This window comes from Eutrema salsugineum, unplaced genomic scaffold, assembly GCF_000478725.1.
Source record: "Eutrema salsugineum unplaced genomic scaffold, Eutsalg1_0 scaffold_2, whole genome shotgun sequence".
NCBI classification, from domain to species: Eukaryota; Viridiplantae; Streptophyta; class Magnoliopsida; order Brassicales; family Brassicaceae; genus Eutrema; species Eutrema salsugineum.
In genome coordinates this window covers 8934836-8956570 of record NW_006256829.1, presented here as the reverse complement: position 1 = coordinate 8956570, position 21735 = coordinate 8934836, and the positions used below count along the sequence as shown (strand labels likewise).

Here is a 21735-nt window from a genome sequence, read left to right as displayed (position 1 = left end):
CAATGGCGTCCTCTTCTCTTGTTCATCTCCAATGGATGCTAATTTGATTACCATTCTCGCGCATTGACAGGCCAACAAGTGCATCAATCTTTGAAGCTCTACTATTGATGTAGTCTTAAAGGCAAGTCAATGTGCAGAAAGGATTTAAAAGAAGGAAACAAATCCTGTAAATATCTAGCATGTAGTAGTACTTCTTGAAGATTTTAACAAGAACCTGAGATTTAGAAACATTAATTCGCCAGTTCAGAGAACACCTGTCATGTCAGGTACAGAGATGACAGCTGATGGTGGTGAGATTCACGTCATTAAACGCGCCAGTTGACCTTTTCGATTCTGAACGCGAGCAAAAAGGGTTTAGGATTTTTGAAAAGATGGCCTTGTTTCGCAAATTGTTCTACCGCAAACCTCCAGATGGTTTGCTCGAGATATCCGACAGAGTTTTCGGTCTGTTTCTCCCAATTCTCTGCTTCATTTGTCTATCTTGCCTTGTTGACTCTACTTCCCAGTCTTGTGAATCAATTTTTTTTCTGATAAAGATCCGGACTTTGCACTGCTTTGTGTTAAATTATGGCCCTTTTTTTATTTTACGGTCTCGCATTCTGCGATGTTTCTGAGAAATTTGATAACTTTAGTCGGATCGTACTATTGCTTGCGTCCTTTGCTTAAAATAGGATTCTGAAGACATAAGTTCTCTGTGCGTTTGCAGTGTTTGACTGCTGCTTATCCACTGATTGTTTGGAAGAAGAAAACTACAAAGTCTATGTAGCTGGGGTGGTCAATCAACTACAAGAACACTTCCCGGACGCATCCTCTCTTGTGTTTAATTTCCGTGAAGTGGGTGCTCGGAGTGTGATGGCTGATGTCTTGTCAGAACATGGTTTGACCATAATGGATTATCCTCGCCACTACGAAGGCTGCTCATTGTTGCCTGTGAAAGTGATGCACCATTTTCTCCGGTCCAGTGAAATCTGGCTCTCACTTGGCCCAAATAACTTGTTGCTAATGCATTGTGAACGCGGGGCTTGGCCTGTTTTAGCTTTCACGCTAGCTGCTCTTCTTATTTACCGGAAGCAGTACAGTGGTGAGTACAAGACCTTGGACATGATCTACAAGCGTGCTCCTCGTGAGCTTCTGCATTTGTTCTCACCGTTGAACCCAATTCCTTCTCAGCTACGTTATCTGCAGTACTTGTCGAGAAGGAATTTGGTCTCCGAATGGCCTCCACTGGATGTGGCTCTCACCATGGATTGTGTTATTTTGAATTTTATTGCTGATGTTAGTGGACAAGGAGCCTGTCGTCCAATCTTCCGAGTATATGGTCAGGATCCGAGTTTTGTGGATGATAAAAGGTCCAAGCTTTTATTCTCTACTCTCAAGAAAGGAAATCACCCGTGGATCTACAAGCAGGTATTTTTCACGGCAAAGTCATATTTTCCTTAATAATTCATGACCTCTGACTTAGCCTATGCTATATAGTTCACGTTGCATCTTCATCTTAAGGTCTTATCAAAAAAGAGATAATTGTGATCACTCTGTTGCTGTTTGTTCCTTTGCTTTTTCGCTTACTTTGTCCTTGTTTGCAAAATGATTCAATAGCTGTTCTCTGTTTGTTTTCTTGACCCTTGTGTTTTGCAGGCAGAATGTGAACTAGTCAAAATTGACATCAATTGTCATGTGCAAGGTGATATCGTGATTGAGTGCCTTACTTTAAACGATGACATGGAAAGAGAGGCGATGCTGTTTCGAGTGGCTTTCAACACAGCTTTTATTAGATCAAACATTTTGATGCTTAACCGTGACGAGGTTGACACATTATGGCATTTAAAAGAACAATTCCCGAAGGAGTTCAGAGTTGAGGTATATACTCATGTGGCTCATATTCTCTTTACATGGTATATGGTTACTCCTTTGTGAATTAGTACTCACAAAGAGTACTTTCTTTGTGAAGCTTCTCTTCTCGGATATGGAGGCTGCCTCGTCTGTTGACTTGATGGATTTTTCGGGCTTGGAGGAGAAAGATGGTCTTCCAATAGATGTTTCTTCCAAAGTTCATGAGTTCTTCAATCAAGTTGACTCTGTTGATCAGAATCTAGCCATCGCTAACGCTGTCCAGGGAAAACCAGATGGGAATTCAAGCCCAAGACTACAAGGGTTAAGCCCCAAAAGTATCAATGATATAATGAAACATGCAGCAATTGAAAGTAGTGTACAGTTCAAATTGTCTGAGGTTGACACGGTCGACCCACCAGAAAAGGGACCTACCGATTCAGTGAAGAAGCTTATAGTAGAAGATATTCATTCTGTCCTTCAGATAAGTAGCCAGGAAAACCCCACCAGCCAGGATGCAACAAATTGTTCACGTCAAGGGTCCCCTTCTCTCAAGCTTGTGCATCATTCGGCAACAGTTAAACTTTTTGTGGACGATTCTGACTTTTCTGAAAATGCTGAGGAGAATATTCTAAAGAGTCCTCCTCCAGAAAACCATGGGAACGTGGTCTCGTTTTCTCCATACACACCGTCACCTTCAAGTCCGTCATTAGCCCCAACAGAAGCACCTCTGCCTCCTCTTCCACTTCCTACTGTTGCTCCTCCAACACCAGTTAAAACTTCACCTCCACGGCTTGTTATCTCCTCTGCCTCTCCTCCCACTCCAACCAGACCACCTCCACCACCATTAGGCAAGCCTAGGGCCCCGTCAGGACCACCACATTCTCGCCATATTGTCCCTCCCAGACCTGTGCTACCAACCATAAAGTTGAAGCCATACTACTGGTTGAAACTGACAAGAGCTGTCACTGGGAGCATATGGGCTGAGACACAAATGTCTGGTGGAGCTTCTAAGTACGCATTTTTTCCTCCTGTTATCACTTATTTCTCTGTTGTCTCCAGTTTATTGTATGATTTATATATGTTGGTTTAGGGCTGCTGAGATTGACAGGAAACAGCTTGAAATATGTTTCCCCGCAGCTGCTCCAGTGCAGCGTGCAAAACCACCTAAACTTGAGAAAGTCCGACTGGTAAAATATGCTTGACCCGATTTATTTTCCCATAAAATGATTGCTTTCTCTATGGTTGAGCTTATCAAATATTTTGGGAAACTCTATCTTGCAGATAGAAAGCAAGCGAGCATACAATTGTGAGATCATGCTTTCAAATGTGAAAGTTCCTTTGCAGGATTTGATGGTAATATAGGTTTGGGATTTACTGTAATCATAGCAGTTTAATCTGGTTAAATGTCCATGTGTCGCTCTTGTACATGATAATTCAAAGCTAATCGTCTCTCAAAATGTTGGCAGTACTCAGTGCTTAACCTTGAGGAATCGGCTCTTGATGCTGATAAGGTTGAGAACCTAATTAAGTTTTGCCCAACAACAGAAGAAATAGAAAAACTAACGGTATATGAAGTGCTTTGATTTCCAGAGCCAGAAGTTCTGTGATCCATCTTTTGTATGTTTATCTTACTTCATTTTATCCTTGGTTTACGCAGGGTTACAATGGTGACAAGGACATGCTTGGAAAATGCGAACTGGTATAAAACCTGGACATACTTTTAATTTCATTGGAGTAGCCATTAGAACGTAACACCGAGTATGCATCTTGAATTGTTTGAACAGTTCTTCTTAGAGATGATGAAAGTCCCACGAGTAGAAAAAAAGCTCAGAGTACTCTCATTCAAAATTCAGTTTTGTTCTCAGGTCTGAAAAACCGATACCCTGTTGCTTTTGAGTGGTACTTTGATTTTGGTACTTATGTTTACTTTGAACCACTTTTTAAGATTTCTGAACTCAGGAATAGTCTAAGTGTTGTGAACTCCGCAGCAGAACAGGTAAGTCAGATTCAACTAGGTCGTTTAGGTGACTTCTCAACATGATTAAAACATAACTCACCAATGCTTTTTGTTTGTTCCTCTTTTCATCAGATAAAGAGTTCTGAAAAATTCAAAAGAATAATGCAGACAATTTTGGCCCTTGGGAACGCCCTAAACCAGGGGACGAGTAGGGGTGAGTTTCGAAATGGAACGTATTAACTCTGGAATTTTTTTTTCTTTTTATCCTGCTTTCAAAGTAGTTTTTGTCTAGGTAATGCGGTTGGGTTTAAATTGGACAGTCTGCCAAAACTCAGTGAAACAAGGGCGACTAATTACCGTAGGAATCTGATGCATTACCTATGCTGGGTAAGCTATTTTAGGTCGCCCTTCTGTTGCTTTGTGGATTTACTAGATGGAGAGAAAGATACAGTCTGGTGGATTCTCTGCAGATTCTTAGTGAGAAAATTCCAGAAGTTTTAGATTTCCCAAAAGATCTATCCTCACTGGAGCCTGCGACAAAGGTACTTAGCTTTCACATTTCATGTGCATTTTTTGCGGAGATGGATAAGAAAACTTGAAAAGGTGTTAATTTCAAGAACTTTGATACAGATTCAACTCAAGTTTTTGGCTGATGAGATGCAAGCTCTAAACAAGGGACTGGAGAATGTCGAAGAAGAACTCTCCTCGTCCAAAAAAGATGGCCCAATCTCAGACAACTTTAACAAGGTAGCTCTCTCATTGATTACTAGTTGCCTCTTCAAGGCTTTCTCAAAAATATGCTCAGAAATATATCTACATAAGAAAGACAGACCTTTTACTGGGAGAACAATCAAGTCTCATAAGAAAGAAAAGCAGGCCATCAAGTGTAGACACTACAAAGTGTTATGATCTCGGAATTATGTGGCTAGTGAATTTTGAGTGTTCTATTCTGTGTAACAAGGCAGCTAGATGGGTACTAACTAACAAATTAACCAGAAAACATATGTGTTGTCAATGCAGGGAGTTGATAATCGATCCATTTCTTTCTTGTTTGATCATATATGTCAAGGTTTTTGGTTTTAATTTTCTCAGATATTGAAGGAGTTTCTTCATTATGCGGAAGGAGAAGTAAGGTCCTTGGCTTCACTCTATTCCGGAGTGGTATGTCCCCAAAAATGTGCGGTAGATATATTACCTGTTCCTGCTTTATCGTTGAGCTTCGTCAGAATAAATAAATTATATATTGCAGGTCAGAAACCTGGATGGCTTAATTCTTTACTTTGGTGAAGACCCTGCTAAGTACCCTTTTGAACAAGGTATGCATACCCTATACATGTAGTCATTATGTGAATCAGGGTGTTACCAAGTTGATTGAATCTAGCTAGTGGTTTGTAAATTGCAGTGGTGTCGACTCTTCTAAACTTTGTAAGGTTGTTCAATCGAGCGCATGAAGAAACCGTAAAATACCTTGAGGCAGAAGCTAAGAAGAGTGCTGAAACAGAGAAATAAAAAACAGGACCGGGTTAGATAAGGAAACTCTTGTAGGAAGAAGTTGAGAACAAAAGGAAAAAGGGTTGGATTGGATAAAGAAACGAAGGAGCCATTGCTGGAAAACTGGCTTAGAGCCTTAGCCCATTGGATTTCAAGACAACAGGAGAATGTTGGATAGATGCTTAGAGACAGCAATATTTTATCTTCTCTAAACTTGTAAAATAGCGAAGGTGGAAAAAACAAAAATCTATTGTAACTAAAAAGCAATAAACATAAATACATGATTAAATACATAAATTAATAAACAAAAATCTATTGGTCATAAGTGTGTTCTCGGAGTTGGCTGCAATGAGTGTGTTCTCACTTCTCATTCTCTCTTCTTAACTTCTTTTAAACCGCCTTAAAAAAACGTCCAAAAAAAAACCGCCTTAAAAACGAATCCTTATTTTTTTTTTTTTTTTTGTATTTAATTACGGGCCCACAACAGTGCACAAAGAAGTCTTTCAAAATTCTCCAATCTCACAAAAAAAACCTCAGATCTCTCAGATCTCTCTTCCATGGATCCCGCTTCTTCCAGAAATCAGCGCAATCGAATCGTCTCTTCTGGTACACTCTTCCCTCCTCATTTCCTTTCTCTTTCGTATTTCGAATGAACAAAAGCCCCAATTCGACTCAAACCCTAGACCATTATAAAGCCGTTAATCGCTCCAATGTTCGTTTCCTCCCTCTCTGATTCTACTGCTGACGAGATATGTTGACTTCGCGCAGGGGAAAGGCCAGTCATGGCGGATAATGGCGTCGATCAGGTAATCATTCCTCTATGTTCCCTTCTATTTTGATTTCTCTCTGTAAGCAAATCTCACCCCAGGTTTAAAATGCGTCGTTTCCTTTCCACCAGCAGATTTCTCCCGGAGATGAAAGGATTGTTTCTTCTTCCGTTGGTCCTTCTCCTGATCTCTCCTCATATTACAACGTCTTTCAACCCCCTACAAATCTCTATCCTTACGATTGGGATCCTGGTAATTATGTTTTCTTCTCTCTTCGTAATAACCCCTTTTTGGTAACAACAACAACAAACGACTACGACTGTGAGTGCTCATTTGCGTTATTGCTTTCTAGGTTATGCACAAAGCATCAATAGTTGGGATGGATACCCACAATATTCTACTACCCATGAAGGCCTGCATGTGCCACAGGTTAGGATGACTTGCCCATTTTATGTTCTATTTTGCTCTTGATACATAATCACCTTCTTTTTTATGTTTGCACTCAGGTTGTCTACAATGACAATTCATCTTTTATGTACCAGCCTGGTTTCACCTTCAACCATTACCCATCTCTAATGTTGGATGGCCAAATTCCAATCTCCCCAGCTTATTTCCCACATTTTGGTGCACCTTCATCTATGCATTTTAATCAGTCAGAAATTGGTGGTGATAACTCCCGGTTTGACCCAACAACTGGTTATATGGTTCCATTTGGGGGATATGGTGGAGGCAATTTATCTGGGAATCAAGGGGCCAACTCTTTAACATCCTCTATACCTTATCCTCAAACGATGGGTATACTTGGCCCATACGACCATAATGCTTCACAGGTTTAAACTCTTTCTATCTGCCTCTCTTGTTTAACGTGTTTTGGCTGATGTACAAATCCTTTATTTGGGTTGATTTGGTAAACTGCATAAAAGTGCCACTGATTTTTAGTATCACTACGTGAGTTCATCTCTTTAGCCTTTCCCTGAATTGATTCTGAAGTCATACAGATACACAATCTAGAATAGCCATGAAATTTTGTCATTTTTAATTCAATGATCATTTTTTTGTTTTGGCGTTCAGTCGTTAGCTTTTTTCTTCCATGTAAATGTTTTAGAGAATGATGGCGTCTTTGGCATACTCTTTACATTCAAATTAGTTCACAGTTTTATGGGCTGCTCACATTTTTTTGTCACCTGTTATCAGTTACCGTTGCATGGGAATGGAGTTGCTTCAAGCTCTTCTTTGGGAGGATATTATCATGTAGGATCTTCTTACCAGAGTCCAAGCTCTATCGCCTCATATTATGGATATGACAATCCAGTCAGATTTACCCCTGACATAGGTAAACGGAGGGAGAGGGAGTACAGTTCTTTATCCACCACCACTGATCTTTTTGGAAATCGAGGACCAAGGGCATCCAGCAGGGTAAAGAGTAAGAACAACTCCAGAATTTGCTCTTCTGCTGGTGATTCAACAAATGATTCTAGTACAGCTGGACCAAATCCTAGTCTGTATAACCATCCAGAATTTGTGACGGATTATAAGAATGCCAAATTCTTTATCGTCAAGTCATTTAGCGAAGACAATGTCCACAGAAGTATCAAGTATAATGTCTGGGCCAGCACACCGCACGGCAACAAAAAATTAGATACTGCTTATAGGGACGCGGAGAAGATGAGTGGAAAATGTCCAATCTTTCTGTTCTTTTCGGTATGGCCTTTCCTATATATATTTTTTCGGAGGATAACCAATGATGTAATTGATAATTTTATTTTTTGTAGCAATTAGAAAACAACACCCTGTTGCTTCAAGGGAGCAGTAAGTTTAATCAGAGTTTGAATGTTGCAGGTAAATGCTAGTGGACAATTCTGTGGGGTATCGGAAATGGTCGGACCTGTAGATTTTGAAAAGGATGCTGGTTACTGGCAGCAAGACAGGTGGAGTGGGCAGTTCCCAGTGAAATGGCATATTGTGAAAGATGTACCAAATAACCGATTTTGTCATATTCTTTTACAAAACAATGAGAACAAGCCGGTGACGCACAGCCGAGACTCTCAAGAGGTGGGCACTTACTTTTGTCGTAACCTTGCATTGTGTTGTCTTATGATCATTCATTCGCTGCTGTCACTAGATATCGGTGCCATAATGATCTGCGTCTGTTGGCAAGTGTTGGGCTTTGTGTGCATAAGTCTTGTGTTAAATTATCATGTATGACTAGGAGGGACATCCCCGGGAAAATCCTTGGATGTGTAATAGGTTAAACGTGTTAATAGCTGTTGGTTTATGAAAGATGGAAGCTAAATAAGAGGGAGATGACGAGTTTGTATGACTGCTTTTATAGTTTCTCCTGGAACTAGACTGATGGCATTATAAGGTTTAGTTTGAAGAAAGAGTGCACTTGAAAGGTTTTTAGGCTTAGGGGAGAGAGATTTTTAAGTGGGTTAACACTTGAATTGGATGAAATATAGGAAAAAATAAAGTTTGTGGTGAAGTGAGTTAATTGATTGATGAAGTGTAATAATAGGTGAAGCTGCGTCAGGGGATTGAGATGCTCAGAATATTCAAAGAATACGAGGCACACACATCGATCCTGGATGATTTCAGCTACTATGATGAAAGAGAGAGGCGAAAGGTGGGAGAAGAAGGAGGGAGGAAAGAAAACGGGGAAGAAGCGACCTCATCTGTGGAGCAGTTATCAGAGCGTCTTCAAGTTGTGACAGTAGAAGATGGAAAGGAAGGGAAGACTTAATAACTGATTGATACAGTAATAGTAAATAGTAGAAAGAGGCATTCTTTTTGGTAATCATGGATGGGTTCTTTTTTTTTTTTTTTTGGTGGGTGGGTGCTGTATACTAGAAGATAACAAATGTACTTTGTAGCATTATATGCGTTTTTTCTTTCAAAATCAATGAATCGCTCAGGTGTCTCTACACACTGTATCTCTTGTAATCTGACCCAGCTTGGATCTAAAATCTAAATCTTAAAAAGACGATAGTATAGCAAACAAACTTACAAAAGTTAAGAAAACGACGGCGTTTTACAGGTTATAATAAAAATATGTATCGGCTCGAAACAACAATGATCTTGGTCTGTTGTCCTCCTCCAATGGCGTCCTCTTCTCTTGTCCGAATCGCTGTTGTCGGAGATGTCGTAATGTTATTTCCTCTCTATGTCTCACACCTTCACTTATCTTGTTGATTTGTTTATCTTTTTCTTCTTGTGTTTAAGCATGGCTTCTGGGATCTAGATGAAGATCGAAAGGCTCTTCGCCTACTGCAGGTCCTTTAATTTCCTTTATCTTTCTAAACCACTTTCCATCTCCTATTCTATTCAAATGTTCCCGTGGCTTATGAACCCTAAATCCCGTTATGAACTTGATTTGCAGCCGCATTTGGTGCTCTTCACTGGTAGGCTTCTCTTGTTTTCATTTCCAATTTCTCTACTTTTCTTTATGGGGTTCTTTATACTACCTTTTAATGATTTTGATTAATTCAGAAAATTTTAATCTTAACTCAAAATTATGTCAGGTGATTTTGGTGAGGAGAACGTCCCGCTCGTGCAAAGCGTTGCAGCTCTTCCTCTCCCTAAAGCAGTTATATTGGGCAATCATGATGCCTGGCACACCCATGACTTATTAAGGTGTCTTGCCACTAACTTAACTCTTCTCTGATTTACCCTCCTTCTCAAAATTTTAGTCTTGTGCTTTGATTTATAATCTTGAAATTTTATTTTCTGGTTTTTTTTGTTTCTTTCAGGAGACAAAACCGTGTTCAAATGCAACTCGATATGTGAGCTTTTATCACTTAGTGCTTTGAGGCTTTATGTCTATTGAAACCCTCGCGTGTTGTGTCATATATGGATTCTGCTTGCTCCTCTAGTTTTTCTACCTGGTTATCTTGGGGGATGTTACATGTAATGTAACACTCTGCTGCCATGGTTTTTTTTTTAATTGTTTAGCAACTCTAATATCTAATGAGCATCCTGTCCAAACCCTGAGTCGATGTTAGGCTTTCTCATGATAACTATCAAGTAGTTCAAATAGGTTTAACTCATTGCTTTACCTTATGATCTCTGTTCATGGTTTAATTAGGACTTTCTTCCGGGAACTCCATATATAGAGGAGAGAGTACTCGTCGCGAGACCCATCTCATTTAGGGAGAGGGTTTGTCGGTTGAACCCCAAGGAAATGTTTTCTTTTGGTGTTTTGAAATGGAGCTTTTGGTTTTTCTTTTTGTGATCCCTAGCTTTATCATTATTCATCTAGTCTTTGCGTCTTTGGTTTTGGTTTACTGGAGACGGATTCCAAAAAGTTTTCCTGTGGTTTTTCTTTTTGTTTACCGCTGCAACCAACAGCCTTGGTGATGAGCACGTAGGATATCAACGCGTGGACTTCCCCTCATTTAAGCTCAGCATTGTCGGTGGTCGGCCCTTTTCACATGGAGGAGATCGATTGTTTCGGAAAAAGCTGCTTGTCCAGAGGTTAGCATTTGAAACATGAGCAGAAATGTATGTTCCGGTGTGTTCCATATAAAGTATGAACTATATCATTCATTGTCGCTTTCTAGATATGGAGTTCATGATATGGATGCAAGTGCTGGAAGTATTTGTCGAGCAGCACATGGCACACCGGAAGATCACGTGGTTATAATTCTTGCGCATAACGGGCCAACAGGTGCATCAAACTTTGAAGCTTTCTTATTCCTCTAGTCTTACGCAGGTCAGGTTGAACATAGAAGGGTTAAGTAGTGGTCTTTTTGTCTTGCAAGGTCTTGGTTCTCAAGCAGAGGATATATGTGGAAGAGACTGGGGGGACGAAGGCGGTGACCATGGTGATCCAGGTGAAGTAAGCTGGCTTCTTTTCAATTTGGCATCAATGGCATTTTCCATGCTTCAGACTCCAAACTGCTGATTTTTGGCTGGTTTGGTGACAGATCTAGAGCAGGCAATACGCCAGTTGAAGGAGACAACAAAGTTGTCTGTTCCTTTAGTTGTGTTTGGACACATGCATAAAGAGCTGCAATCGGGGAAAGGAAATCGAGAAATGGTTGTGCAAGACAGTGACAACCAGACCGTTTATGTGAATGGTGCAATAGTTCCGAGGGTTAAAGAGGAAAACTGTCAGGGAAACTACTCTCGGAGACGAATTGGGGAAAATGAAATACCGGTTAGAGCAGCAGAGTTTGAGAGTAGTGGCACGGTCAGAGCTTTTACATTGGTGGAGATTTTAGATGGAAAAATCATAAAAGTAGCTGAAAGTTGGGTACAAGTAATCGGAAGCATGGCCAAGATTGTGGAGGAAATAACATTGTTCGAGGATGTAACTTGATTATGCATGTGATTATATAGTATTTTCTATAATATGTTATAGATTTGAAAATATTTTCTAATTGCATTATATATGTGACAACTTAACCTAAATAAACAACAAGTTGTTGTTTTGCACTTGTGTTCAAGTGTTTAATGTCTGAACTATGAACCATGTACATATGGTAATGGTAGAGTCATATATTTTCTCAAGAAAGTTATGTGATGAATGTACAAGGAAAAGTCGTAAAAGAGATTAGTGGTCTGGTCACTGTGAATGTTGTGAAGAGAATTAGTGGCATGAAAATTCGTTTCTCTAAATAGTATTCGTAACGTTATTAGAGGAGATGAGACACCAGAACACAAACACAGTACTACTAGTTCGTTTGCTAAAGGGGCCCAAATATTATAGATTATATATTTTTCTTACGACATCACTATTACTAATACTAAACTATATAGTTCAGATTTTTGTTAATCGTCGGGAATATTATACAGTTCATTTGCATCAAATATTTGGGTTTTTTCGAAGATGTGGGACCCAGATTAATCTTCGGAAAGGATGAAGTCTTTACCAGCACGCAAAAAAGAAGAAGAGATTATTCGATGGGCCACAGGAACTAGCCCATTTTCCTTGTTTTTTTCTTGTTGTTGCACGGATTTAGCCCATTTTCAGATAGAAGCATAATCTATTTATGAAATTACATTTGCTTAAAGAGTTAATTAGGAAGGAAAAAACGAAATCGAACCCTACGGTCTTTTCCTCGCTCTTCGCCGTGTTTTTAGTGTGTCTCAAACCCCTCCAAGCAAGCTTCTCGGTTTTCCGACCGTCGTGACTAATTCCTTTCTGGTCGTAAGTTTCTTCTTATCGCTTTTGGAAGGTTTTATCTCAATCTGAAGTTCACATTCTCATAAAATGAATTAGTTTAAAGAAATTGATACTCGCATAAACTTTACTTAGATCAGTCGTTATACACTCGCAAAATTTTAACAATCCGAATCGCCGTCTATTGTGATGTTTAGGGTAACAAAATCAAGTTATGGAGTTGTTACGTGGAATTGATCGCGCCGACATACAAGTGTCACAGTCTTAGAACCGAACCTGGTAACTGTGTCTTCTCGTAAACGACGGGTGTGCACTGTGATGATTCTGAAACAGCTGAAACAACTTACATGTAACAGAGCTATTACCCTTCCTTTCTCATGTGTTTCCATCCAATTTCTGAATGTTGTCGCTGCATATTTGTTACCTTGATGCCTTCTGCAGTGTCTGCTACACGCAGGAATGCTGATGTTTTGCGGCTTGCAAAGTTCTATAGCTCTCCTGCTGTTTGCCAAACTTTAAAAACCTCTAAAGCTTACAAAAGACTATCAAAAGATGATCGGCGAGCTGCGGTTGAGTCTTTTGTCAGCAAGTAATTCATTCTCCATAGCTTTCTTTTCTATATCCTTTGTTTGTTATGCTTCTCTCGTAGTTGTCAAAATATTCATAAGAGCATTTGTATAGGCACATGTATAGCAATATTTGCAGCCAAGGTATCTGAACCTCAGAATCACGAACATACCTACTCTTGTGTATGCAGCTACAGAGCAGCTAATGCTGGTAGATTCCCTTCGTTGAGTGCTACTCACAAGGAAGTGGGAGGCGGTTATTACTTTGTCAGGAAAATCTTTCAGGAGCTAAAACTGAAACCAGAAGCATTTTTGCCAATCGTAGCTAAAGCCCTCTCAGACGTACCTGCTTCTGTACCAGATGATGCTTCCTCACAGACTTTAAATGACCCTCAGTCGCATAGTTCTGCTTGCAATGCAAAACATTTATCTCCTGTGGTTGTTCAAGTAAATACCCTTGTTTCTGTGTGATCTGTTAAATTTCCTTAAGACTGCACTTATCACTTGACTCAGCTATCCTTGCATTTGTTTTACAGGCTGGCAGACCTGATACGATTGAGATAGGAAGTGATCAGGCGCAGGCTACAATAGATTCTTCTCACCCTAATTCTCATGAGCCTAATCTTCTGGATAAAAATCTTGTCAGTACTGCAACGAATGATAAACAAGAAACACAGACAGCTTCCAACGATGAGGTTGACAGAAAATACGACAGCAATCTTGTCATTACTGCAACACATGACAAAACAGAAACAGAGACAGATCCTAACAATGAAGTTGACAGTAAATGCGATAGCCATACTCATTTTCCGGAAAGTAAGGCGATAGTATTAGAGGAATCTTCAAAAACCTCAGAGACTGATGAAAAGGAAAATTTGACGCGCTTAGGTAGTCAAGAGTCAAAAGCAGACCATCATGAAGGAGCTGCCGTTTCAGGAAATGTTTTGCCTACTGAGACCAGGTATCTTATACATAAAAACCAGGTCTCTCCTTAGCTGCTTGTGCATATACAGATACTTTAGTTCATCGACGGATCCCTTGTTTTTGAGTAGTTGAAAAAGTCATTTCAAGTCAATCATATTGGCGCAGTATCAGTTTGATTTCTTATCTGTTATTTTTGCAGACAAGTTTCAGAGAAAGGGGCTGGTGGGGTGAAAACAGGAGAAAATTCAAGCGCTTGGAGCAATATGATGTCAATTGCCAGAGAGTTTGCTAACTTTTGGAGAACACGGTAGATTTAGCCTAGGAGGTGTAAAAGCTGCTTTAGTGCGGAAGCTTTTTAGATCTCACTTGTGTGTTTGACCATTTTGTAGAGGCTATGTTTTGTGGTTGGTCATGATTTTGTGCAAAAAGTTTGGAAATCTCTCAAGCTGAGAACATGGTAAAATTTTGTGCAAAAAGTTTGGAATCTCCTAAGATGTCTAACATATGGTATATGGTAAATATAATATAAACAACCATTACTGTCTTGATCACAATGGAGTTTAGATCAAAACACAACATTTTTGCTTGTTTCTTAATTCATTGTCGATTCTACATAATCACAAAAGCCAAAGAAATACACAAATAAAGATTTTATTTTATAGCAATTCTTATAGATGTCCAGTAACGGTACCACCCAAAACCAAATGTATTGAAGACAGGGTGCAGCATCAGCTCTAGCTCCCACGGTATGTGGTGAAAGAAAATGGTGAAAGCAACAGCGGGACGTGGAAATGCTCCCATTTCTGAGATTCTGTAACCTCAAATGCAATGGAAACATAAGGAAAGAAGCCGCCTGGGCAATACTTTGCAGTGTTGAAGCTTATTCTATATGTCCCTGGATTCAAAGCCTCAACCAAATCCATCAATGGCCCGCTACGCCCATCTTTATCAGTAGCTGAAGTTCCCACAATGGACCAGTCCCCACGACTTCCATGACGAAAAGAAGGACTAGTAGTACCATTCCACACCTCCAAGTGCACTTCAACACCTACAGCTGGAGCACCACGCGAGACGTCTAAGACATGGGTCGTGATGGGTGGCCTGCTTCTCTTGGGAACTTTTGCTTCAGCTTCAACATTCAAATGCCCTCCTATGATTCTCAGACGATCTTCTGAAGCAAGCAAGCAAGCAGCAAAGATTACAGATAACACGAGTAGAGGAAGATAACTATGAGGGTATTCCAAAAGGCATATTCTTGATGTCAAACTAGCTCCTAGGAGATAAAGCCCCACACAATCTTGACAAGAAAGAAATTTGGTGAATCACCAAAAATACCTTGAGGTTTTGTTGACTCAGTTTGTGAAACAACTTCAGCCTTATCGCTAAACAACTTTGAAATGCGGAACTCTGTTATCTTCATTTGTTCCTTAGCAGCAATCTCGAGCTCCACTATCGGTCTGTTTTCATACCTTCCCTGAAAAAGAGGCGATTTGGAGAATCTGTAACTGGCTGGGGACTACTAAGAAAAACTGACTTGGAAATGCCAAGTTGACCTTTAACTCGACGAGCATCTCAGAGTGAGTCCTGCCGGAGGCGAAAATGATGAATATAAAGCCAAACTTTTGTCTGTAGAGTGCATTCCACTCGGAAAGCTCCTAAGAAAGCGAAGACAATTCTTCATCATCATCAGAAGAAGAGAAGATGAATAGACGACGAAAAGAAAATGTGGAGAGATCCAATCACCTCTAAGGCAGAAGCAGAAGTTGTGGCAAAGGCGGTGGACTGCTCTGCTACGCTCCGACGAGCAAAATCGGAGTTGTCAGAAGGTGAAGGAGAATTCCCAATTTGAGGATGAGCAGCGAAGGCTTCAAGCCAAGCTGTAACATTCACTTGGTTGAACCAGATGTCTCTTGCAGTCTCGATCGCTGTTTCTAAAGAGTTAAACGGAGCTGTTTTCACCATCAGCTTCGCGAAATCAGAGCTTCCGCAGCAAACCAACCATTCATCTTCTCCGATCTCCATCGCCATTTTTTCTCTCTTTTTTTTTTGTTTTTGTTTTTTTGTGTTCCTTCACCGATCTTTGTATGTGTTTGGTTTGCTAACTGGGCCTTTCAACAATGGGCCTTTCAACAATGGGCCTTTTTCTTAGTAAAATAAGGCCTTTTCTTAGTAAAATAGGCCTTTTCTCTCTCTCTCTTCTTCCTTTTAATTCATCTTCTTCCATAATTACAGAAACATAAGAGTGTAGTAGCGAACAATTTACACAGAAAAGAGATCTCTGTTTTAGGGTTTTGCCTTCTTCTGCTTGTGGCGGGAATAACATAGCATCGCCGGAATGGGGAAAGACGAAGAGGAAATGCGAGGGGAGATCGAGGAGCGTCTAATCAACGAAGAGTACAAGATCTGGAAGAAGAACACTCCTTTCCTCTACGACCTCGTCATTACTCACGCCCTCGAGTGGCCTTCCCTTACTGTCGAATGGCTCCCTGACCGTGAGGAGCCTGCCGGCAAAGACTACTCCGTTCAGAAGATGATTCTCGGTACCCACACCTCCGAGAACGAGCCCAATTATCTGATGCTAGCCCAGGTTCAGCTTCCCCTTGAAGACACCGAGAGCGAAGCACGTCAGTACGACGACGACCGCTCCGAATTTGGCGGCTTCGGCTGCGCCACCGGAAAGGTGCAATTTTTATCCTCTCATTTTCAAATTTCAGGTTGATTCTAGGGTTCAATCGAGTTGAATTGAGAAAATAAAATCTGAGTACTTTGCGCAGGTTCAAATTATCCAGCAAATAAATCACGAAGGCGAGGTGAACAGAGCTCGCTACATGCCCCAAAACCCTTTTATGATTGCCACTAAGACAGTTAATGCGGAGGTGTATGTATTCGATTACAGCAAGCACGATTCTAAGCCTCCTCTTGATGGTGTTTGCAATCCTGATTTAAGGCTGAGGGGTCACAGCTCTGAAGGCTATGGTCTCTCTTGGAGTAAGTTCAAGCCTGGTCATTTGCTCAGCGGCTCTGATGACGCTCAGATCTGCTTGTGGGATATTAATGCCTCTCCTAAAAACAAGGTTATTGACGCCCAGCAGATCTTTAAGGTATGCTTTCATTTCTATCCCTCTTGAATATTGTCTTTGAATCATCCAGAAGGCAAGCAGTCACGCTCACTTAACTCAATCAGTCAAACCCTGTGAAAGGAATATGGACAGATGTTATTAAGTGTAGTTTTTGTGTTTTCCATGCTGATGATAATTTTCTGATGTTAAGGCTCATGAAGGCGTCGTGGAAGATGTTGCATGGCATCTGAGGCATGAGTACCTGTTTGGATCCGTTGGAGATGACCAATACCTTCTTATATGGGATTTGCGTTCTCCATCTGCCAGTAAACCAGTACAGTCTGTGGTTGCTCACTCCATGGAGGTGCGTTTGCAATAAATTGGCTTTAGAAATTGATTAAACTTTTGAGCTTAAGGCTAAGTCTGCATGGTTCATCTTATCTCATAAGTAACCTGGTCTTTTTCCCTAAACACAAAAAAGAAACCATTGAATCATATTGCCTACTCTGTATTTGCTAATGGTTTGGTTGTTTGAAATGCCTCAGGTTAACTGCTTAGCCTTCAATCCATTTAATGAGTGGGTTGTGGCAACAGGGTCAACTGATAAGACTGTTAAATTATTCGATCTACGGAAGCTAAGCAGCGCTCTTCACACATTTGATAGCCATAAGTGAGAACAATTCCCTTTGAAACATATTCTCTGTCACTAAAAACTATTTAGCTCTAGTTAGCTCAACATCGCTAACCTAAATTATTTGCTTTTATCTCCAGAGAGGAAGTTTTCCAAGTTGGTTGGAACCCGAAGAACGAGACAATCTTAGCCTCATGTTGCCTTGGTAGAAGGCTTATGGTTTGGGACCTTAGCAGGTTTGTGCAGTATACTTCGTTGCTTAGTTCTGAAATGTTTATGTTTGGTCATGGTGTAGGAATATTTATGTGTTTGAGCCTATCTTATTACAGGATCGATGAGGAACAGACAGTGGAGGATGCAGAGGACGGTCCACCTGAGCTGCTGTTTATCCATGGTGGTCACACCAGCAAAATTTCAGATTTCTCGTGGAACCCTTGTGAAGATTGGGTTATCTCCAGTGTAGCTGAGGACAACATACTCCAAATATGGCAGATGGCTGAGAACATTTATCATGACGAAGATGATGCTCCAGGGGAAGAACCAACAAAAGGTTCCTAGCTTATTATTTAGGTTCTTATCTTTTGGACACTATTTTATACATCTGTGCTTTTCATTGGTTCAAGTAATTAGTGTAAGTTGTGTAAAACTTGACATGAGATGAGGTTACTTTTTCATTCCGCGCTTCCATATTATTTTGCTACTCAACAAATTACTTGAGGCATAATGGTTTGTCTTTAAAAATAAAAATAACAGAATTTATCCAAACCAACACTGAAACGATTAGTTAATGCCAAGATTTGGTGTCATACAACTTTGAATCGAAGTCTCAAACATCAACCTCAACCTGAGGTTCGCTGTCACAATGATTTTATTAAAGGCATAAAAGCTTCTGGATAGCTTTGGTTTGTTATTTGATAACTAGTGATCGAAGAGAGCCCTGTATTGGGAAGCCTCGTCAGCCATCTCATCAAGGCTCCTATCAACCCGGTCTTTATCTAGATCAAGCTTCTGCTTCAGTTCCTTCTCCTTCTCATCAATCTACAACAAGGTAGCAACACCATAAGATATTTTATAAACTCCAAGCTAGCAATGTGATCAAAAGAAAGTAACTCACCGCATCATAGATTTCATCATTCTTCTCAAAGTCACCACCTTTACGAGGCAACACGTGAATGTGTACATGGGGAACACTCTGTCCCGCCTGAGGGCCATCCTAGAGCAACCATTCCAATTCCAATGATTTCAGATTCACACACGAGGAAGAATGAAGTGGATGGACACAAAGAAAGGAGATTTGAGAAGCTGTTTACTTACTTGGATGGCTAATGTGAGAGAAGATGCTTTATGGAATGTCTCAATCCGAGAGCCAACCTTCTGAGCAGTAAGCCACAGATCGCTCGTCTCATCAGCTGTGAGATCAGTAAAGCGCGGCACAAGGCGTCTTGGGCAGACAAGAACATGTGCTCGTGTGGTCAAAGTCACTCAAAGGAACTCAAATTCGAAAACAAAACCAAAACAGTGAAAACAAGAAAAAGGATATGACCTGCAAAAGAAAGAAAAATGGGAAAAAACAAGGTAAGACTAAGAAGAAAGAAGAAGAAGAAGAGAAATGGGAATGAATGATTGGAGAGGAAGGAGCAATACCAGGAAGAAGCGGGCGGAGATTAACCATGGCATAAGAAAAAGGGGTTGCGTAGAACACTTCACGCGGATCGATCTTGTAAGGCCCAAAGACGTAGGAGGAAGAAGTCGACATCTGCATCAATCAAAAACACTGAAAAATCAATCCTTTCTAACTTTATAAACTAGAGACAGTGATAAATCGTGTGCCTCTCTCCGACAGCGAATGCTTGACAAGATCGCCTTCCCGCTTATTTGCAGCTTCAGCATCTCGGCGACACCTGCATCGCCATTTGAGTCACTGTTACACCTTTCCTCTTTCTTGCTCATGGGTTACAAAGGCCCATAACGACTGATTGGGCCTTTAACTTGTAAAACCCAAGCTCAATATCTTATTAAATCAATTAAAAAAAAAAGAGTTGAGAAAGAGAGAAGATGATGATAATGGATCACCCCCGGCAAAAAAGATAAGATTTTTGCAGATTCCGCCTCGATCAAAAGACTCAAAAATCAGCAATGTGGAGCGTCACCGGAGCTTTGGGTGTGGCGGTGCCTACCACCGCCGCTTGCCGTCGGAAACCCTTTCTCGTCTCCTCTTCGCTTCCCAAGCAGACGACGAAACTCCATCTCTCATCGCCGCAGTTAACTCTTCCATCATCACATTTCTCGTCGTCTTTCAAAACCTCTGCCACCACCTCCGTACAACAACAGTCGGATAATAAGGTTCCTCTTTTCTCTCTCTATTCTCCTTCTCGACTATCAATCAAATCGCTTACGTTTAGTTGGGATAAAATGCGATGATTTTGCAGGGAGAGAGGACCAAGTACTACTTCCTGGTTGCGAACGCCAAATTCATGCTTGACGAAGAGGAACACTTCCAGGAGCAATTGTTTGAACGTCTTCGATACTACGGAGAGCGTGAAAAGGAGCAAGACTTCTGGCTTGTCATTGAGCCCAAATTCCTTGATAAGTTCCCCAAAATCACTCAGAGACTTCGTCGTCCTGCCGTAGCTCTTGTTTCCACCAATGGCCCATGGATCACGTTAGAACCCTAATCCTCAAATTCTCTCTCTTTACAAAACTATACATTCCTCGTTCTTTCCAACAGACAATTTTTGTGTTTTTTTTGCTCTGTGTTGACAGGTTTATGAAGTTAAGATTGGATCGTGTTTTAGCTGAATCCTTCGAAGCTAAGTCTCTTGATGAAGCCTTGGCTTCCAATCCTGCAACTCTAGAGTTCGATCAGCCTGAAAAGTGGGTGGCGCCATACCCCAAGTATGAATCTGGATGGTGGGAAACTTTCTTGCCTAAAGAAATCCAAGAATCTGTAGTATAGAACATTGCCTTTTTGTCTATTTTTGTATTCTCCAAATCCAGCTTTGTCTTAGTGCTTTCTAGCTTGTATTACTGAGCTTCTTATATTTCTGTGTACTCCAAATATGTTGCAACTCGTTGAGTCTAGTGAGCAAAATTGATCAAGGCCTATTTCTACTTTGTAAGTTGCACATATTTCTGATCAATCAAGGGTTCTGTGTTCTACCTCTGGATCAGGGCAAGTTTTTTCTAATTTCAACTCTTTCATCATTTTGTATTTGTGACAAATCATAGTGGAAATTATACTTTACTTACTCCATGGGGATAAAAGGGACTATATTACCAAGTGACAAGCACAAATTTCAAATTTTACAATGTGGTGAATGTTGCTACACTTGCAGGAGATGTATTCATGAAAACCTATACACGGTAAGCTCCACTGGTGGTTAAGTTCATGAAGTTACTCTTGTGCAGCTAGATTTGCAATTTCCGCAAGGGGCTTCCACATGAACTTTCTCCTGCAGGGGAATTTGGGTGGTGGTCAAGCAAAGTGCAAACATAGATGATTTTGATTATATGGAAAGAAATGATGTTCTCACCAGTTTCCGCATTCAGCAATAACCCTGACATTAGGACGAAGAGAAGGAAGCAAAGCGAGAAATTGAAGTTCAGACTTGGAGAGGACCTGATTGGTTTATAAGAATATATCAATTAAAGATTAGATGCAGTATGAGGGATTCAAATCAAGTGAGAGAAACTCAAACCTTTGCTTCGAGGACCCATACAACAAGACCCTTGGCATTAGGGGGAAGAGCAGAGAGCCTGTAGTCAACTTCTGGTGGATAATACCACCTTGCTATGGGCTGTTTCCCAAGGTGAGCCTAGAAGAAGAAAAGAGTCAGGTTTCAAATACTAAATTATTGAAACAAGATTAACGGAGGAGATGGAAGAAGACAGACATACAGGGCAAACAGGATAGGGGTTGAGGAGGGTGGTCTCAGGGTCACCAAGCCCTCGAGCAGAGATGTCAAGAAAGTAGTAGCCTTGGCTTTTGAGACGGTTTAGATACCGACCTTCGTAGCCACCCTCGTGAGGAGTGTAGATGGCGATTGCCTTGTGCCCTTCCACATCCTCAAGCCAACGACCAATGTCCAGCTTCACCAGGTCTCCTCCGATGAAGTCACTTATGCTTCTGCATCTCACGCCTTTGCTTCTTCTCTCCTTCCTAGTATTCACAGAAAAGGGTCTAAATGTTTTGCTCTTCACTTGCGAGGCTTCAAAACACGGCGGTGACACATGTTGTATGCATACTGCACGGCTTCCCATCTCCTTACTAAAAATGATATGTTTGAGTAAAGCGCGTAATAACCATTGCTTGGCGACGACGATGATGATGAAAGAATGGTGGAGAAATGATGACTCCACACGACAAAGGGGATAGACACGACTGGGCTT

At 40.8% G+C, this 21735-nt stretch overlaps 9 protein-coding genes across 13 annotated transcripts; 6 read left to right on the top strand and 3 right to left on the bottom strand.

Annotated features, from left to right (window-relative positions):
- Positions 1–371: 371 nt before the first annotated feature.
- LOC18016841 (formin-like protein 13) lies at positions 372–5535 on the top strand. Its single transcript, XM_024156846.1, has 17 exons — positions 372–444; positions 707–1407; positions 1636–1857; positions 1949–2841; positions 2921–3017; positions 3112–3183; positions 3297–3395; positions 3488–3529; positions 3615–3695; positions 3776–3826; positions 3920–4001; positions 4080–4174; positions 4258–4329; positions 4418–4534; positions 4880–4948; positions 5037–5103; positions 5190–5535. Exons 1-17 carry the CDS (start codon positions 372–374, stop codon positions 5294–5296), a joined length of 2940 nt encoding a protein of 979 aa, XP_024012614.1. The 3' UTR covers positions 5297–5535.
- A 281-nt stretch (positions 5536–5816) lies between these two features.
- LOC18016840 lies at positions 5817–8947 on the top strand. Of its 2 annotated transcripts, none has more exons than XM_006401056.2 (8): positions 5817–5884; positions 6047–6084; positions 6180–6297; positions 6398–6474; positions 6552–6875; positions 7240–7746; positions 7885–8097; positions 8561–8947. In XM_006401056.2, exons 1-8 carry the CDS (start codon positions 5836–5838, stop codon positions 8783–8785), a joined length of 1551 nt encoding a protein of 516 aa, XP_006401119.1. In that variant the 5' UTR covers positions 5817–5835; the 3' UTR covers positions 8786–8947. The 2 variants fall into 2 exon arrangements, with proteins under 2 accessions (XP_006401119.1, XP_024011167.1); XM_024155399.1 differs by having other exon boundaries at positions 6177–6297.
- Positions 8948–9085: 138 nt separating this feature from the next.
- LOC18016839 lies at positions 9086–11511 on the top strand. The gene is made up of 9 exons (XM_006401055.2): positions 9086–9186; positions 9265–9315; positions 9422–9443; positions 9564–9675; positions 9792–9824; positions 10390–10515; positions 10602–10708; positions 10803–10874; positions 10968–11511. The coding sequence occupies exons 1-9, from the start codon at positions 9094–9096 to the stop codon at positions 11360–11362; spliced, it is 1011 nt and encodes a 336-aa protein (XP_006401118.2). The 5' UTR covers positions 9086–9093; the 3' UTR covers positions 11363–11511.
- Positions 11512–12061: 550 nt separating this feature from the next.
- LOC18016838 lies at positions 12062–14192 on the top strand. Of its 3 annotated transcripts, none has more exons than XM_024156509.1 (6): positions 12062–12193; positions 12364–12515; positions 12608–12755; positions 12930–13179; positions 13269–13693; positions 13856–14192. In XM_024156509.1, exons 2-6 carry the CDS (start codon positions 12485–12487, stop codon positions 13965–13967), a joined length of 966 nt encoding a protein of 321 aa, XP_024012277.1. In that variant the 5' UTR covers positions 12062–12193; positions 12364–12484; the 3' UTR covers positions 13968–14192. The 3 variants fall into 3 exon arrangements, with proteins under 3 accessions (XP_024012277.1, XP_006401117.1, XP_024012278.1); XM_006401054.2 differs by having other exon boundaries at positions 12924–13179; XM_024156510.1 differs by lacking the exon at positions 12062–12193 and having other exon boundaries at positions 12446–12515; positions 12624–12755; positions 12924–13179.
- Positions 14169–15718, bottom strand: LOC18016837 (uric acid degradation bifunctional protein TTL). Of its 2 annotated transcripts, none has more exons than XM_006401053.2 (4): positions 15400–15718; positions 15210–15311; positions 14992–15130; positions 14169–14827 (listed from the first exon to the last, which is right to left on the bottom strand). In XM_006401053.2, the coding sequence occupies exons 1-4, from the start codon at positions 15682–15684 to the stop codon at positions 14391–14393; spliced, it is 963 nt and encodes a 320-aa protein (XP_006401116.1). In that variant the 5' UTR covers positions 15685–15718; the 3' UTR covers positions 14169–14390. The 2 variants fall into 2 exon arrangements, with proteins under 2 accessions (XP_006401116.1, XP_006401115.1); XM_006401052.2 differs by having other exon boundaries at positions 14169–14824.
- A 174-nt stretch (positions 15719–15892) lies between these two features.
- LOC18016836 (histone-binding protein MSI1) lies at positions 15893–18020 on the top strand. The gene is made up of 6 exons (XM_006401051.2): positions 15893–16336; positions 16431–16757; positions 16927–17079; positions 17261–17385; positions 17487–17582; positions 17676–18020. Exons 1-6 carry the CDS (start codon positions 15992–15994, stop codon positions 17902–17904), a joined length of 1275 nt encoding a protein of 424 aa, XP_006401114.1. The 5' UTR covers positions 15893–15991; the 3' UTR covers positions 17905–18020.
- Positions 18021–18100: 80 nt separating this feature from the next.
- Positions 18101–19297, bottom strand: LOC18016834 (bifunctional bis(5'-adenosyl)-triphosphatase/adenylylsulfatase FHIT). The gene is made up of 5 exons (XM_024156317.1): positions 19177–19297; positions 18989–19102; positions 18661–18807; positions 18461–18559; positions 18101–18384 (listed from the first exon to the last, which is right to left on the bottom strand). Exons 1-5 carry the CDS (start codon positions 19294–19296, stop codon positions 18265–18267), a joined length of 600 nt encoding a protein of 199 aa, XP_024012085.1. The 5' UTR covers position 19297; the 3' UTR covers positions 18101–18264.
- Positions 19298–19387: 90 nt separating this feature from the next.
- Positions 19388–20507, top strand: LOC18016835. Its single transcript, XM_006401046.2, has 3 exons — positions 19388–19689; positions 19776–20008; positions 20110–20507. The coding sequence occupies exons 1-3, from the start codon at positions 19483–19485 to the stop codon at positions 20300–20302; spliced, it is 633 nt and encodes a 210-aa protein (XP_006401109.1). The 5' UTR covers positions 19388–19482; the 3' UTR covers positions 20303–20507.
- A 92-nt stretch (positions 20508–20599) lies between these two features.
- On the bottom strand, positions 20600–21680 carry LOC18016833 (NAD(P)H-quinone oxidoreductase subunit N, chloroplastic). Its single transcript, XM_006401049.2, has 4 exons — positions 21244–21680; positions 21045–21161; positions 20880–20965; positions 20600–20798 (listed from the first exon to the last, which is right to left on the bottom strand). The coding sequence occupies exons 1-4, from the start codon at positions 21604–21606 to the stop codon at positions 20741–20743; spliced, it is 624 nt and encodes a 207-aa protein (XP_006401112.1). The 5' UTR covers positions 21607–21680; the 3' UTR covers positions 20600–20740.
- Positions 21681–21735: the final 55 nt, after the last annotated feature.